The sequence below is a fragment of the Macrobrachium rosenbergii genome, chromosome 13 (genome assembly GCF_040412425.1).
Source record: "Macrobrachium rosenbergii isolate ZJJX-2024 chromosome 13, ASM4041242v1, whole genome shotgun sequence".
Lineage (NCBI taxonomy): Eukaryota > Metazoa > Arthropoda > Malacostraca > Decapoda > Palaemonidae > Macrobrachium > Macrobrachium rosenbergii.
In genome coordinates this window covers 44458913-44478943 of record NC_089753.1, presented here as the reverse complement: position 1 = coordinate 44478943, position 20031 = coordinate 44458913, and the positions used below count along the sequence as shown (strand labels likewise).

General features: G+C 32.6%; 1 protein-coding gene across 3 annotated transcripts in view; it reads right to left on the bottom strand.

The window, feature by feature from the left end:
- Mtmr6 (Myotubularin related protein 6) overlaps positions 1-20031 on the bottom strand; it is an 897059-nt gene that overhangs the window by 323600 nt on the left and 553428 nt on the right. The window contains exons 1-2 of one of the 3 annotated variants that reach the window (XM_067115372.1): positions 9296-9380; positions 7030-7297 (exon numbers count right to left, since the gene is read on the bottom strand). The exons of 1 other annotated variant lie outside the window; for it this stretch is intronic. In XM_067115372.1, coding sequence (XP_066971473.1) covers positions 7030-7107 — 78 coding nt within the window. In that variant the 5' untranslated portion in view covers positions 7108-7297; positions 9296-9380. Of the gene's footprint in view, positions 1-7029; positions 7298-9295; positions 9381-20031 lie in introns of those variants that run through there. One more of the 3 variants, XM_067115373.1, reaches the window with a different exon arrangement.

Sequence of the window (20031 nt, the reverse complement as noted above, 5' to 3'; positions counted from 1 at the left end):
GAATTATTTTCGTATGATATACAAGAAGGTAAAAAAAACTTTAAAACGAGTTTCTTCTTTTCTTCTCCTCAAAAATAAATGTTTAAATACATAAATATACATAAATAATCTTTAACCACAAACACCCCATCTCTGCTTCAAAGTAAACATTGCTAGATTAGCTCGCTGGCCTCAAGATCTTTCATTGAGCAATTAAATAAATGACTTTTGAGGATGACAACCTTTATATTCTCAATAAATCTTTCAGAGAGAGAGAGAGAGAGAGAGAGAGAGAGAGAGAGAGAGAGAGAGAGAGAGAGAGAGAGAGAGAGAGATGTGTCTTTGCTTGTGTGCATGTGGAGACGTATCCCAACAATAAAAAAAAAAGGGTAAACAAGCAGATACAATAAAAAAAAAGGGTAAACAAGCAGATAGATTAAATAGTATACATCCCTCCCAATATGACACAACTAATTGTTCGTTGGACTTACATGAATATCCGCTTAGACCCAATCTAATTAAAATGACAATCCTAGGATTATGAATAATAATGACTACCATTTGTCATGCTACCACCATGTTTTTCATAGACAAAATAATAAAAAATAATCATTTATGAATATGTACAAATGTATGAAAGAATGAATAAATTAATACACAAGGAATGGACAGAAATGCGTGTGAATATTCGCACAGCAAAAATAAAAAGAAATTCTTCAAAGCAATGAAAACGAGGAAACGTAGATAATACTGAATCCAGAATGATGGCAATGTGAAATAGAAGGTCAATCCAATTAGCACTGTACTAATTGCAATATAAACAAGTAAAAATGCGCCGAATTTTTTTCGGCGCAATCGAGTTTTCTGTACAGCGTATGAAAATCTCAGCCGCTGCCCATGAAACTTTCAGCCACGGCCCGGTCCTGGCCTGTGTTCTTGGCACCTATAGCAGTGCCAGACGCACGATCATGACTAACTTTAACCTCAAATAAAATAAAACCTAATGAGGCTAGAGGGCTGCAATTTGGTATGTTTGATTATCGGAGGGTGGGTGATCAACGTAACAATTTGCAGTCTCTAGCGTCAACAGTTTTTAAGATCTGAGGGCGGACAGAAAAAGTGCGGACGGACAGACAAATAGCCATCTCAATAGTTTTCATTTGCAGAAAACAAAATTGATGAAACCTACAAACTACAACAGTCAGCCAAACAATGTAAAACTTTAAGCATTTATTAATTAAACTTCATAACTATACGTACGCTAAAACGTAAATAATATTTGGCAACAATGTGCTTTATATTCAACTCTGACGACAAAGCTCTAATTGTTTCCTTTATCGTAAATGTAAAACAATAACGTATACCTAATCTAAAAAAGAAAAAAAACTAAAAATACGGCATATATCCAAATTACAGCAAAGAGAACAAAAACAAACAATATCTTTTGCCAGATATAAAATTAACTGTAACAATACGACTTTTACAAAAACTAGAACGACGAGGAAAAAAAAAACAGGCAAAAAAGAAAACAACGCATAAAAAACATAACTTCTGAGGGTGTTTATTTCCCAAACAAGCCACAGAAAAATCATGTTTCTTTCCCTCACAGAAAAAAAAACACCACTTTAGAGTGTGTTTATCTCCCCAACATACCATAGCAAAAAAAATTACTTATCCTCACGGAAATGTAATTCTTTCTAGTCAGGGAAACCCCTTCCCTTTCCCCGGCCCCCATGGAAGCACAATCGTAAGTTCTTGGAAATTCCTTCAGTTCATAAATGCGTTCGAACGGAATTCGATTTCAATGCAAAGGGACGTCGTAACTCGGGCGCCATTGTTCCTCGAATTCCTCCGACTGGCAATATTAGCAGAGAACAATAGGGAATTCAGTTACATGAGGATACGCGAGCGCGCGTGGACGTGGACACATATGTATATAAGAATACACACATATATATATAATATATTTATATACTATGCATATACACATACATATACATTATCTATCAATTTATATAAACACATTATCTATCTATCTATCTATCTATCTATCTATCTATCTATCTATCTATCTATCTATCTATCTATATATATCTATATATATATATATATATATATATATATATATATATATATATATATATATATAAATGGATGCATATATGTGTGTGTGAGTGTATGTTCCAGCATAACTCTGAAATGCATTGAACAATTTCAACCAAACTTGGTATACAATGGAATTACTATCTCAAAAAGAATACTGGGGGAGGGGGGGAGATACCACTGGCACCAAAGGGGGTGGGGGGTGAAAAGGGGTGGCATGTAAAAACCGAAAATGACAAAAATTAGTGTCTAATTCATAGTTTTTGAGGTTACTGAGATGAACAGTGACACTCCCGATGCCCTTTAAGTCCAAGTTCAGCCCCGATAAGAATGGGGGTTGAGAAGGGGTGAAAAATAAAAAGTAAAAAATAACAGATATTAGTTTCTAATCCATAGTTTTCGAGGTCGCTGAGATGAATAGTGACACTCCCGATGTCATTTAAGTCTAAGTTTAGCCCCAATAAGAATGAAAGGGGGGGGGGTGAGAAGGGGTGAAATATAAAATATCAAAAATGCTGGGCAATGTTACTGAAGCAACTATCTTAACAAGAGAGAGAGAGAGAGAGAGAGAGAGAGAGAGAGAGAGAGAGAGAGAGAGAGAGAGAGAGAGAGAGATTATCAGTTGTCATTCAGAGTTTTCCTGGCAGCACTGGGTTGGTGAACTAATATATATATATATATATATATATATATATATATATATATATATATATATATATATATATATATATATATATATATATATATATATATATAAATACTGTATATGTGCGTATGTATGTGTTTTTGTCTGACATATACGCAAAATATAAGTTTATTTCAAACACATTACTATACGAATACCTCACATAAAACTAAAACATATAAACCTTCCTGGCAGATTTGAACCCTATCATAAGTGACCCATAATCAACCCTTCGCTTAGAACAAGGTCAGGGGAATACACAGACTCATTATAACTTCCAAAACCCTTCCACGTGTCACGAAGCTTTTCAACTCATTAAAAAAAAATAGGTAAAACCTCTAATTAAGAGACAACGCCAGTGACGTTGTGAGCTGACTTTTACCTAATTAGCGCAGCGCAATCTCGGGAATATCACGTAATTCTAAGGTGGTTTTTTGTTAAGTAACTCTATCAAAGTGATAGATTTATGTTTCTATTTTCTTGATTGTTTTAAATTTACTTTGCAGCGTACTTTAATCTTATTTGAACAACACACACACACACACACACACAGAGAGAGAGAGAGAGAGAGAGAGAGAGAGAGAGAGAGAGAGAGAGAGAGAGAGAGAGAGAGAGAGAGAGAGGTTTTATTAAAGTAATAAGCATGCAATGCAGCAACCATGAGCTAAAGATTGCACGCTGTTTTCCTTCTAAAAATATCGGTGTACAGGTGACTTCAATACTCCAGTGAAATGAGAAAAAACAATAAAAGACAATTCTGACCCTCAATAATCTTTATAGATCACAAAATACCGAACAAATTATAAAAATAAAGTATTTTTTTCTATCCTTTACAAGGTCATAAACTTACATTTCTTAAAATCCTTTAAAACACTGAAAATCTATTGACGTCTTTAGAATGTTCAAAGGCAGATCTAAGTTTAACATTCTCTGTTGTCTTACCTAAATAGTAGGAATCATACGAACATTGCAATTTCAAAACGTTACCAATTACTGTTGGCCTCAAATACAATATTTCATTTTAAGCATTGGAAGGTGTGAAAACATAGGAACTTTGCGCAATATTTATCAAAATCTTTTATATATGACCTATATAAAATAAAAAGAGATATCCTAGAGGCATAACCTGAGCAGATAAAAAAAAAATTTGCAAATGTTTTAGTCTAAATTTCAGGGTCTATATTTACACTTTGAATACCATTAGTTATCAGAATTAAAATAACAAAGGTTGTTGGATAAACTACACAGGAACTTCGCGCGAGTGACAAACAATATAAAAGCAATTTCATAAATATGATTTAAGCAGACCAATATAACAGCTGTATTTTTTATCCCTTACCAAACGCTGCAATACTGTAATTTACGACGTTACCTCAGGGACATTGGGTACCAAAAAACATATACAAAAAAAAGTTTCTATAATAAACAAAGCAGAGTTTAGTAAAATTCCAAAATGAGAATCCAAGGATGATAAAACAAATTAACGGTTTGATCCACAAAACCCGATGGAAAGGTCACCTGTCACTTGAAATATTTCAAATAAGGGACGTAAAAATATAGCTATTATCCAGGCCGGACTGGTAAATCAACAAAATCAAAGAAAGCAATTTCCAGGAGACAGATACAGATGTCTATCTATCAATCTACATACATACATACATACATATATATATATATATATATATATATATATATATATATATATATATATATATATATATATATATATATATTATATATATATATGTGTGTGTTTGTATCTATACATATATATAAATAAATAATTTATATAATATATATACACACACATACACACACACACACACATATATATATATATATATATATATATATATATATATATATATATATATATATATATATATATATATATATACATATAAACAGCAATGACAACTTCAGCGTCTACCAAGATTTTCAAAATAATAAAACTAATAAAATAAGGAAAAATCAAGGCTCAAAAATATCAATGGATATTGGAAACAACAAATTATAAACCATCATCAGAAAATAACGCAGTATCAGATCTCTAACAGATGAAATTAGGAATTTATGGTAGCCAGATTTCATGACTAACAGTCGTTAACTCTGAAAACTGCATCAAATTGCAACCAAATTTGATTTGCAAGCAGAGAACAACAAAGAGGGCAATGACTTCTTAACTAACGCAATGCAGAGGATCAACGTCACTTGGACAAAAAAGAAAAAAAATTGTCTTTCCAATTTTTCTTGTTTTTGTTGGTGTTGTGATGTAATAATAATAATAATAATAATAATAATAATAATAATAATAATAATAATAATAATAATAATAATTGCTTAAATTTTGGTCCAAAAAGTCTAATAGTAATAATAATAATAATAATAATAATAATAATAATAATAATAATAATAATAATAATAATAATAATAATAATAATAATCGTTTAAATTTTGTCCAAAAAGTTTAGCAACAATAATAATCATAATAATAACAATAATAAAAATAATTGCTCAAAATTTAGGCTCAATAGTTTGAGAAAAAAAATATAGTTAAAATTTATCCCAAAATTACCATTTAATAATCAAAAACAAAATGTTGAAAGAGAACCGAATTAGGACACGTCCGGATACCACGACGAGAGAGAGAGAGAGAGAGAGAGAGAGAGAGAGAGAGAGAGAGAGAGAGAGAGAGAGAGAGAGAGAGAATGAGCCATGCGAGGGAACAAACACGCAAACACGCCATAAAAACACGACAGCAGCTATAGTTAGCCTACATCCAGTGGATTAGGAAGACGGTCGATAAGAACGATTATTTCTCTGAACAAGTTCTCGTGATTCCTCTATTTAATAAATAAACAAAACAACATAATACACATAATTCCTGTTTACTGGATTAATATTAATTATTTCTCCCCTCTATCACCCGGCTTTGGAATTCTAATCCCCCCCTCTATCTTTCCTGGCTCCTATAAGCTTCTAGTTGCAGGTCAATCGCCTTTTTAAAGGTTAAACCTTTCCTCTCTGTTTGATTCGGGTTTGGGCTGCATGAAAAAATCTAGACGGCTAACATTTAACACTGGTTTTAGACAATGTAAGAACAATTTCAGGTTTCATAATTAATCAATACCAGTCTATAAAGGTCAAAATTAATTGCTCTAGAAAATCCAACGGTTGGATTAGGAATTACACTGGAATAGTCTAAAAAAAATTGATGTTATAAAAGATAAAAAAAAAACACCATGAATATAATTTATCTCTGAAAGTGTACAGTCAATTCTTATAATAGCGCAGTGGTCTTCAGGGTGAGACGTTTCAATCAAATCGTAATTTTGAATGAGGTTACATCTAAATTGTGAACAGAATATCAAACAACGAATAAATTCCAGTTATATAAAGTAGGCCATTAGAATTCACTTTTTCAAACAGCGTCTCAGTTGTTAAATGAGGTGAATTCAACTTCAACTTATATATAACATTAACAGTAGCAAAACCAACTTGATTTCAACCTGTAAAATATGAGGCTAAATCTTGGTAAAATACAGAAAACGTTACCTGAGCATTTGTACCAGTTGACTTAAACGACTAAAACACAGGTAAAGAAGACTCCAGTAAATAATTCGAAACATAAAACTGAAATATCATCGAATAAAATCAGACTTCCTTCAATTCATATTATAAAGTTTAAATTGCGTGACACTGCTGCACTTCCGGGTCAACTATACGATACTGACCAGCTCTAGACCTACAGGTCAACGGTGAATATCTGCAGAAGAATGTAAAGATGGTATTGTGTATAGGAAAGCCTTGAGTAAAACTGCCAATTCGTCAATTCATATACACAACATAAGACAAAATCCACGAAGGAAAGAGAAACAATGGAGTGCTGCAAGGCCTTTCGACTTATAGTCCTTTACTTAGCAGACTTTAAGTCGAAAGGTCTTACAGTACTCCTTCGTGGATTGTCTTTATAAATATATTCATCATATTCCATATTTTCATGATTCAGTTATACATACATAAATACATACATACTACATTATTGATATATATATATATATATATATCAGTATATATATATATATATATATATATTATATCTACATACAAACAAACACACATATACTGTATATATCCGTATGTATGTATATATATATATATATATATATATATATATATATATATATATATATATATATATATATATATATATATATATATATATAAAGATAATGATAGAAAGACTTAACTCCCATTCTTACCTTCTTCAAACAGGGGATGGTCCTGAACATGACCTCTTCATGTTCGTCAAAGACCCATGACCTGATTCGGCGATACATGACGTCGGTCGCTGAGAGACGCGAAAATCGGGGGTAGTGGGTGGGTCAAGAGGGTGTCCCCTCCCGGTGGGATTTTCGGAGGAGGGGGGGAGAAAGAGAGAGAGAATGGGAGGAGACAGACAAGACTCCCCACTGGACCGAGTTTGAAAGTCCTTTTTTGACTTATATTGAGTATGAGGTCGTTTGAGATCTGGAAAATTGTATTTTTTATTTAAAGGAGACAGTATATATATATATATATATATATATATATATATATATATATATATATATATATATATATATATATATATATATATATATATATATATATATATATATATATATATATATATATATATATATATATATATATATATATATATATATATATATATATATATATATATATATATATATATATATATATATATATATATATATATATATATATATATATATATATATATATATATATATATATCATATATATATATATATATATATATTATATATATATATATATATATATATATATATATATATATATATATATATATATATCAGCGAACGTATTATTTCATATTAAACGAAACACTTCCTGATCAAATACGTTAATATCGTTACATGCATCGGACTGAGAAATTACTTCCCTCTTTTAATCTCATTATAAATGCCAATTCTATTCCATTCAGATACACGAAAGTACATTTTAGAATCACAAAAAACTTGAGAAAAGATCTTCTTTAAACAATTGTATATTCTCGTCATATAACTGGGTCTCAGGAGATAAATATAGCTGTACACCAGAAAGTCAGCCACGCCTCGGCCTTGCACGAAATGTCAATAGGAATGACACGCAGGCTTCATCTTGCAAAAACGGATAGAGCCATTTGAGTATTTAGCACTTGGATGAAGTGAGGAATAACACCTGAACAAACAATCACGGCATGCAAATATCATAGAACATTTTATTTAAAAAAAAAACGATGATTCTGCAAAGTTGACAAGCAAATTAGAGGTCATTTTTATGGTATATAAAGCAGCTATCTTTTAAAAAGCTATGAAATGACAAAAACAATATTTTATTCCTAGGTACCTTAAAAATAAACAAACTTGAAACACATTAATAAACGAATATATATTGCTAAGAGATAAAAACGGAAAAATCAGAAGGGAATACATCTATTATTGCCTTCACAAAGAGGAGTAATACGGAATCATCTACATAAATCCTACGAAATACCTATAAGCACCACACACACACACACACACACACACAAAGATCCAAGGATTTATATTTGTCTGAAATCCTAACATATTTTACACTAAATATGCTGTACATAAGAAGTAATACGCTAACTTTTCAAAACATTAAACAACTAATTCCCTACGAAGTATAAATATTAGTTAATAAACAAAAAAATAACAAAATGATTAAAAACTAAAAAGAAAACTAGCATCCCAAAATAAACTTGAAGACCGCGTGCAATACAATCCAGTTCTCATCATCCATTCTATTCTCTCCTCGTCATTCCAAGCCACAATTCCTTATTCTTTTTTTTTTATTCTCTCTCAATTCTTGATACACTATCCTCATGGCTAATAAACTCCAGTGACCCAGTCATTGATCTGCCAGCGTTGGGCTGCACACACACACACACACACATACACATCTGCTGGTGTACTACACGTTCAAGGGAACAAACAAACAAACGCACAAGCACTTCTGTTCACTCGCTGTGCTTGCTTGGGCTCCCGAGCCAGCTGATCCGCAAGCAGTGACGAACAACATCCGAATGCAATCAATTCAGAACTCACCATTGGAAATTATGTCGCTATCTTAAAATTCTTTTTATACAGGTTATTTTTACGAGGCACTGGGATAAAAATAATACACATTGGACAGTATACAAGTAGACAACACCAATAAAAAAATAACGAAATATAAAAAGGTGTAAAAAGCACTTGCATCAAATCTTCAAAAATGACTCATCAACACTTCTCCATGATACAGCAACAAGCAGGCATAAATATATGTCAATAAAATCATTAACATGCATGATTTTTGAAAAATTAACCTCACACCACAAACTCAACACTTCGAGGGACCACAAACAAGAGAAAATCCAAGAACACAAACAATCACACACAAACACCGAGGCGCAGCTGACCCCTAAAAGAGGAAAACGGGAGAAGGAGCGAATACCGTGCGTTCGCCGCAGACGTCCAACGCGTACTGACACATAAACACTAGCGCTCACACACACACCCATCCCCGACCCTCCACCCTGGTCGGGTTACTGTACCAGCCCTCCACCACACCACCACCACCAAAAACACGACTCCCCCCTTTAAATGGCCCACCCTCCTAAGCTTCCTCTACCACCTCGCCCTCTTCCATAAAGCCCCCTGTCGCGAAATACGGCGTACTTTAAGATCCATTCACTGTGTAGACCTAAATATTTAAAGGGTCAGTCTTGAAAATCCTTAACTTGACCTACTTACCCAGATCAACCTTAAAGGGAAAATAAGTTTATGACAGTGTGAGGTGTGGTATCTAGGTCAAGAAAATACATAAATTGATTTTAATGTTTTATCTTTAAGTAAAGCACCCTACGAAAAATTTTCTGAAGATATGTGGTCAAAAGATATGTCTGGGAAAGAAAGTTTAGTAGGAATGAGAATATTATCATAATAATAGGCAAAAAGTAATGACGAATTTCGACGTGAGTATTACCTCCTCGATTGGGAAAAACAAGATACAGTAAATATAAGATGTGAAACTGACACTAAAACCAAGTTAAGGCTTCGCATTCTATTTCAACTTTCAAGATATCAATGAAAAATATATAGGAGGGAATAGGCCACCTCTACTGAAGTCGTAAGATTAATAATATATCGAATATATAACAAAATGTCCACATTAGAAGATACAAGCTAATAAATAAATAATGACAATAATGAAATCATGAATTAAAGCACTACGGGTGCTGAAAAATTTCTTCATATATTTTCGTGTGTGTATATATATATACTGTATGTATATATTATATATATATATATATATATATATATATATATATATATATATATATATATATATATATATATATATATATATATATATATATATATATATATATATATATATATATATATATATATATAAATATATATATATATATATATATATATATATATACATACATATGTATGTATATAATGAAAAAACAATGAAAAGGTCAGAATATGGGCGTGACACATGAGAATTATATGAATGATAAAAATTATGAATAACAACGATATCATTCAAGAAAATTTGAACTTACATAAAAAATGAAGAAAATATAAAAACAGGTAATCAGTAAGAACAGATGAAGTACAACCTTAACTCAGAGAGAGAGAGAGAGAGAGAGAGAGAGAGAGAGAGAGAGAGAGAGAGAGAGAGAGAGAGAGAGAGAGGTTAATGTCTGTTGAAAAGAAAAATATTTTTAATGATCTAATCGTATAGAAAAGTCTGTTCGAGCGGGTTAATGCACTCGAGATACATAAATGGAGAAATTTTTATGCAATACTGAGCTTCAGAACCAAGGATCATATAACAGGTCCTTAGACAGCGATGCTTTTCTCAGTTCATCTTCTTCAATAATTTACAACTCTACGGTCATATCTCCCCACATTTCAGTTACTCTGCACGGTGATTCAGATAAAAATAATAATATGGATATTTGACGAACGTTTTATGTTTACACAATATAACAAGTAAAAAAATACACCGAAGTTTCTTCGACGTAATCGAGTTTTCTGTACAGCTGCTACAGCGTATAATCAAGGCCACCGAAAATAGATCTATCTGTCGGTGGTCTCAATATAAAGTTGTATGAGCCGCGGCCCATGAAACTTTAACGACGGGCCGTTGGTAGCCTGTGCTATATCGTTGCCAGAGGCACTATTATGGCTTACTTTAACCTTAAATAAAATAAAAACTACTGAAGCTAGAGGGCTACAATTGGATATGTTTGATGATTGGAGGGTAGATTATCGACATACCAATTTGCAGCCCTCTAGCCTCAGTAGTTTTTAAGATCTGAGGGCGGAAAGAAAAAGTGCGGACAGAAAAAGTGCGGACGGACAGAGAAAGCCGGCACAATAGTTTTCCTTTACAGAAAACTAAAAATGACAAAGTCTCTTCCGGCAGTCAGTCCCACTGTGAATGCAAGGAGGCAACGAATATAAAAACGTCTCCATTTATTTAAAAATAGCATGAGAGGGAACCCCGCAAAATCCAATTACAGCAAGTCAGATAATGCACATTCCTTCCAGTTTTTCAGCGCTATAAATATGTTTACAAAAATACACAGTTCCGTGTAAACAAGTGCTTCTTAATAAGAATGTTATATATGTATGTATGTGTATATATATATATATATATATATATATATATATATATATATATATATATATATATATATATATATATATATATATATATATATATATATATATATACATATATGTGTGTGTGTGCTTCTGTGTAAGTGTGTGTGTAAACAAATATTATATATAAGAATATATATATATATATATATATATATATATATATATGTATATGTATGTATGTATGTATGTATGTATGTATGTATGTATGTATGTATGTATGTATGTATGTATGTATAAATAACTTAATTTATCAATACAGTTTAAATATGTTATTAGGAGTTTCATAAAACAAAATCAAAATATTTTTGCATAAATTCCTCTTAAATTAATTTTCTTACTATAAATATGGCCAGATTCGGAAAAAATACAAGAACAAAATTGAATTGCAGGTCGTAACCTGGAGAAGACAAGATTTATGGAGTGAAAGGTTTCACGCTATCGTCTGACATTTTACTGGGTAAGTTGAAACACAAATTTTTCAGAAAATACTGTTAAAGAAAGCGAAACTAAAGTTCGACAAGTAGAAAATAAAGTAAGAAACAATGTGGGGCAAAACTGCCACTAAATTTGAAAGAAAATATTGTCAAAGGAAAATAAAGTAAGAACAAAACAAGAGTACGAAAGTTAAAGGACGCAAAAAACACGCAGCTATATTTATTAATTAAAAAAAATAACATTTGGCAGAGGTGTAAATTACATAGAAAAAACTATCATTGCACGTTCTGACTAAAATAAACAACTTTCAACTTATTCCGTAATATCTAGAAAAAATATTATGCGACATGAAAGTCAACACAAAAAGATATACGAATAAAGAACTAAATTAACAGCAGACTAATAATCACTCATATTGTCACTATAGTAACTGAAATTGGTAAAACGATCATTGTGGCTTGAATTTCATTTACTCTCAAAGCTAAGACTGAAAATTTCACTTAACACAAATAAATAAAAGACGGAACCAAGTTCCATTACAGTGAAGGAGATGGGGCTATTGTAGATAACAATTTAATGAGACATTTGAACTTGAAGACGTAGCATTCACTCCACGAAAATAAACAACAACAAAAGCTTCAAAATAAATGAAACAGAAAAGTAAATATATTATGTAAGTATGAGCACATATTCATTAGGATCTCTCTCTCTCTCTCTCTCTCTCTCTCTCTCTCTCTCTCTCTCTCTCTCTCTCTCTCTCTCTCTCTCTCTCTCTCCATGACAATTTCCCGTTAGAATTAAGCAATGAAAATTTTACTTTCCGTCGTATGTACCGAACCAAAGCACATAGAGTCCATTGAGAACGCATTAACATGCCATTATACAGGTTGGTGTTAAAAATACACTCACAGGTATGACATGATCTACGTTTAATAAGACGTGCGCGAGTACTGAATATAGTGACTGGAATAGTCAGTATTCAGTTCAAATATTAAATAAAGTCTACGGTCGCGTATCTTCACATTTCACTTCCTCGACAGCAAGGGATTGGCACAATTTGTTTTTAACAATAATGTGTGTAGATTATCTATAATAATAATAATAATAATAATAATAATAATAATAATAATAATAATAATAATAATAATAATAATAATAATAATAATAATAATAATAATAATAAAGAAAATAGATAATAATAATAATAATAATAATAATAATAATAATAATAATAATAATAATAATAATAATAATAATAATAATAAAGAAGAAGAAAAAGGTAATGGATATACGATTAAGGACTAGCTTCCTAGAAAAATACTCTAAACGTTCTCTAAGACCGTCGAAATAAAAAGGGGAACACATCAGATTGTTCGGAAATGAGACACTCTAGTAAGGTAAAAAGTTCACAGACCCTTTGCCGTAGTGATTTTCCCATTTCTACTATGGACGGAAGGAACGAAGAATGTACATTCCTCCCCTTGTACTCTCGTATTTAAAAAGACCTGAAGGGGAACTTCATAAAATCCAATCAAATCACATCACTTACTGGGGTACGTTGGTTCTTGCTAAGGTGTGTGTATATATATATATATATATATATATATATATATATATATATATATATATATATATATATATATATATATATATATATATATATATATATATATATATATAAAATTAATTATATTCACCATCTTTATTTTCAAGATTAATCATCAACAGTACGGTTTGAGAAACGGAATCGAATTACCTACAAAAAATATTGTAAGGAAAAATACAACACGGTCACAACATAGTCAATAAAGGGCATTCGACACTTACTTTATGCATCTTTTATAACGAAACATTTCGAATAAATATCATGAATAATGATGAAGAGCAAAACAAATGCAACATCAAAGTAGATTATATGAAAAGCTCCCATGACTGGGTTGCATTTTTCCGAGATGTAACCGAGTATCGAGACCTTACCCTGAAAACAGCGGGACGCCATATCTTAAAAAAACTAACCATAGAATTTTCTTAAAAATAATCTCATTAGGTTTCCCACACCCAAATGATTATAAGGGTAAAACTCTAACCTAACCTAACCCAACCTAACCTCACCTAAAAAAAAAAAACCCGTGGCTGGGACGCCATATCTTAAAAACTAACCATAGAATTTTCTTGAAATAATCTCATTATGTTTCCCACACGCAAATGACTATACAGGTAAAAACCTTACCTAATCTAACCCAACCTAACCTCACCTAAAAAAAAAAACGGGGCTGGTGCAATACTAGCATACATCTCAGGAATTTGTGGTCGGGATAATCAAGTAAAAATTCACAGGTAACACCTACTAGAGCTGCCGTCGCAGGGTGAGAGACAATGGGAGCTGCTTCGAAAACTGTAGACGCATTTACTATGAAAACTAATCGCCAATATTAATCAAGTTAATTTCACAGTTAAATCTACGATCATACACTCAAGGAACTGCCAGATAAAGGACTAGAAGTCGCAAGGCCTTGCAGTACTCCGTTGTTTCCTTTTTCTTCGTGGCATTGCCTTTATTTATATATTCATCACGTTCCATATTTTCGTGATCCAGTTTAAGTGTAAGTGTGTGTGTTGTGTGTGTTTTTGTTTGGTTGGGGTGGGAGTACGGTTGGATGAAAAGCTCCTTATAACAAAGTCTCTAGGAACAGTGAACCTGTCTCCTGCATTTTCCGTCTTTGCATAACTGTTTACCATAACAATAACATTTCAACTCTCTCTCTCTATTTCTCTGGGGACTTTTACGAGAAAAGGTTTTTCTCGTTCCATATATCGCTTGTTTTTCACTCTTATGTAATAATGATGCAAGAGAGAAAAGAGTCTTCTCTCAGAATAGTATCTATACATCATAAATATTTAAAAATATGTGTAATGCTACATATTACATAAAAAATATATAAAATATAAATAGTATAGCAATTACCAAAACTGATGTTCAAAAACGAAACTATATATATATATATATATATATATATATATATATATATATATATATATATATATATATATATATATATATATATATATATATATATATGTTGCAGTGTATACGCATATAAGTATATATTTACATACATGCATATTGACACGTATATTTTCCCTTAATTAAACAATCGCAACATACACCATTCATTCAAGTATACATACACAATATCACAACACACACCATTCATTCAAATATACATAAACATTTACAAACACACACACCTCTAAAAGTATGAAAGACCAGAACGAAAAAAAAGGTGAGAAAGAAAAGTCCCCTAAAAATATTCCATTGTGTCACCCATAACCTCTTCCCTAAAAGGACAAAAAGGGAGAGGAGAAAAAAGTTACAAAACATTATAGTCAGAAAAAAACCTCGGAAAGAGAGGGAGAGAGGCCCAATTCATGTGGCGAGGACAGCACACAAAGGGGAGTATGGAAAGAGGAATAAGTTTATTAAAGAGGAGGAGGAGGAGGAGGAGGAGGAGGAGGAGGAGGAGGAGGAGGAGGAGGAGGAGGGGGCGTGAAAGGGGGCTGGGGAATCGGACAGGGAGTCAAGAAGAGGTATGTCAACAACAGAGCCGACATCACAATGGCCCCAGAAGAGCTCTCCCGCAGGAGGGCCTGACGAAGGCGCTGCAGATGAGGAGACAGATACCGAAGAATAAATGGAAAGGGCAGTTGTGATAAGGGCCTCTTCCTCATAGCGGGGGGTAGATAACTATCGGAAGGCATCGTCGAATGAGGGAGAAAGGGAAGAAACGTGAAGATGAGATGAGAATGATAAGGTGAGAATGAGGGCCGAAGAAGAAGAACTGCAGTTGATAATATTTTAAGTAATAATTACGTAATTCATAGGGGATACGTGACATTGATGACAAGCTATTATCATCGGTAATAATATGGAGATAGGAATAAAATTTAATGATGAAATAAAGATATATATATCAAACATTATATAATACATATGTATGTTTATATATATACCCATATACATAAATGTATATAACTATATATAACTATATATACATACATACATACACACATATATATGTATGTATGTATGTATGAATGTATGTATGTATGTATGTATGTATATGTTATATATATGTGTGTGTGTAAAGTGAGAAATTAGATCAATATTAATTGTTACATAGTTATAAACTCTAATTAAACATCTTTATCTTGACATGCGAAGACATATAAGTTAAGTTCTATCTTAAAACCCGGGTCCACTCACTTTTTATCTCTGCTAGCTTAAACAGCAAAAGAAAGAGAATTTAATTCTTGATATAACTACAAGTGACTTTATTACTAGAATACATCTCAACTTGGACAATGATGAACAGAATATTTAGTAACACAGACAGAGAGAGAGAGAGAGAGAGAGAGAGAGAGAGAGAGAGAGAGAGAGAGACTATGGTGATGACGTAAGTTGAAAACAAAAAGTTACCACAGTTCCCCACTCATGTCAAAAGTTACAGAAAACGAGTCACTTCCCTCACAACAATTCTTATCTCTTGAGACTTCGGAAAGTTGGGAAATGTCCCAAGGAAATTCAATCCACTCCATAATTATGTGGACCGATTTAAACTTCCAGTAACTATGTACACGGAATATATCTCTTTCTTCTTACTATTTTTTTAAAGCTCTGGTGATATAATGCATCATAAAAATACGACAGAAGAGATAGTATTTTTCAGAAAACCTGAACGCCAAATTAGGCTTCAGTGTCCCAAAGGCGATTCTCTTTTTTATCTGGCTTCCTGGTCGATGGAAAATGTAGGTCAGTGATGTCTTCGGCGTAATCGAGTTTTCTGAACAGCCGCTACAGCGTATAATGAAGGCCACCGAAAACAGATCTATCTTTCGGTGGTCTCGGTATAATGCTGTATGAGCCGCGACCCATGAAACTTTAACCACGGCCAGGTGGTGGCTTATCCTATATTGCCAGAAGGACGATCATGGCTTACTTTAACCTTAAATAAAATAAAAACTACTGAGGCTAGACGGCTGCAATTTGGTATGTTTGATGATTGGAGGGTGGATGAGCAACATACCAATTTGCAGCCCTCTAGCCTCCGTAGTTTTTAAGATCTGGGGGCGGACAGAAAAGGTGAGGGCAGAAAAAATGCGGACAGAATAAAGTGCGAACAGACAGACAAAACCGGCACAATAGTTTTCTTTTACAAAAAAGGAAAAAAATGTCTAAATAAAAAGTTAAGATTGGGTGACCAAAGAGCAAGAAAACCATGGCATTTACATCGACAGTTTGAAGGAACGCAAATATTTTGAGTTAACTAATTTAATATAATCATTTATACTCAAATTCTATTAGGAAGCTACGTTATTAACGGAGTACTTAGTATAATAAATATCTAAATATTATATCAATGACAAAAAAAACACCCTTCTCCAATCCTCCTCAGAAACGACCATGGATAATATTATAAACGTTTTCCATTCATGCAGTTTTTACTAACATTTTAAATTCTCCTTTTCCCAGTAACTCACGGTATTCATTACAACTTTGGGTAAAGTAATGAGAACATGTGTTTACAAAGTCTGGGAATCGAATGAGAACCTGTTTACTGATCTCAAGTTGTATACAACTTAAACTCCTCGTCACTTCTAGAGCATTAAAGATCTAAGCCAAACTCTGAACCGCTGATTTTAGTTTTGCCGCATCAAATATAATAAGTAAAAAATACGCCGAAGTTACTTCGGCGCAGTCGAGTTTTCTGTCCGGTGGTGGCCTCAGACACGGGCCATTAAACTCTCAGCCGCGGCCCATGAAACTCAGTCACAGTCCGGTGGTGGCCTATGTTGTTGGTACCTATAGCGCTGCCAGAAGTACGATTATGCCTAACTTTAACCTTTAATAAAATAAAAACTACTGAGGCCAGAGGGCTGCAATTTGGTATGTTTCATGACTGGAGGGTGGATGATCAACATACCAATTTGCAGCCCTCTAGCCTCAGTAGTTTTTAGGATCTGAGGGCAGACGGAAGAGACAGCCGGCAGAATAGTTTTCTTTCACAGAAAACTGAAAATTGAAAAAATTAACAGTTAAATGGAAACTTTCTCACTGCGTAATTCAAAACATTTCTTGTATGGCAAACCTTGACTTATTACCCTTCCAATAAATAATTCTATATTTCTGCCAGTGAACCTCTGCCGGTCTTTTATCCATATCAATTATTTTAAATAGATATCAAAACGAAATTAATCGGTAACACTATTTCTTTGCAAACAAATATTTTCGAACACTAATTACATAAGTATGTTTGAAGAGGCGAATGAAATGAAAAATGAATTTCAGTCCAAAATATTTTTAAAATATCCCACACTAATGATGGTGCCAGTTTTATATTTAGGAAATAGGAAGCACAAATAACTACGTAAGAAAGATAGAGGTTAGTTTTTATAAAAAAAAAATTGAAAAGGACAAAACTAAAAACTCGCAGCACTCTTCATTTTTATTTCAAATAACACAGCCAGTAAAAAGAAAAGAGAAAACGGAAAATAAATGAGAGACAGATCAGAAGATAAAACCAGGAAATGATTCTGCAATAAGCAGCAGAAGATGGGAAATATGTATAATGAGAAATTAACAGGAAAAATAAGTTCAGGTGAAATTTGAAAGAAAGCGAAAATTATGTCAACACGGAATTCAAAAGAACTTAGAACTGCAAATATACGCAGAAATCTGTACGAACTGCAAAGCGGTATCTATGCAAATATGAAATACGTACATAACTACACTATGAAGTAATGAGAAAGCAGGTGAATAAGAAGGAAATTGTAATGGGATCATGAAGGCAGAAAAACATACAGATGAAAAACAATTTAAGAACATTAGGAACTTAATGGAAAAAAGTAACAAAAAAAGAGCAGATATTAAATATGAAAACAGGTATACAACACGGAAGGAAAGATTCCCAAATAAGTATTTCAGTGTCATTTTTAGTTCTTTCTGACTGGAAAGCGGAGGAGGAGGAGGAGGAGGAGGAGGACGACGAGGAGGAGGAGGAGGAGGAGGAGGAGGAGGAGGAGGAGGGGGGGCTGGATTTCAGTTTCAAAGGCCGCTTAATTAGGCCTCCCCTCGAAAGCAGGAACAACCGCATATCTGCACAGCATCAAAGTGGCTGTGATGATTGGAACCAAAATATCTGAAATGCTTTGAAACAGCTTGGATGAGAAACTATCCGTAAGGATACGAACTGGGAGATTGTGGCTGTGAATGGTATGTTTACAACTGCTTTGAACCGCGAAACCACCACCGTATCACAACATTCTGATATGAACAAATCTGGCTGAGCACTTTGTTTTGAAATATACATTTAAATATACACCGACAAAACGAATAAAGACATAACCTGCATTTTGCATCGAACTACAACGAAATCAACTGTATATACAAAAGAAAAATGCCCTTTTGATTTACCCTGAATATTCCGTTCGTCAAAATAGGACAATAGCTGATTCTCATGGAAATCAGGATGATGGCATACGTAGACTAATTTACATAGACGACAAAACCTTATGTAACTTGGCTATATGTAACATAGAGCAGATAGGAAGGGAAGATGATAAGTGGGAAACACACCTAAGGGAGGTGGAGGTGGCGTTGCGTGTAATATAACTGGAACCAAGTTTAGTTAAGTTACTCCCACAAGCTAGAGCTTAAGTGAATTCTTTATCTATCTATCTATCTATCTATCTATCTATCTATCTATCTATCTATCTATCTATCTATCTATCTATCTATCTATATATATATATATATATATATATATATATATATATATATATATATATATATATATATATATATGTATATATACACATATACATATATATATAATATAATAGAGTTCCATTAATTTTAATCTTCTAAAATTATTATTGTAAGAGAGCAATAAAAATTTATATGAAACACGGCAACTTTCTAAGAATTATTATTGTAAAGGAAAGCAAAAAAAAAAAAAATCATATGAAACATGCAGCTCAATTTTTAATTATCAGCACAACACACATACC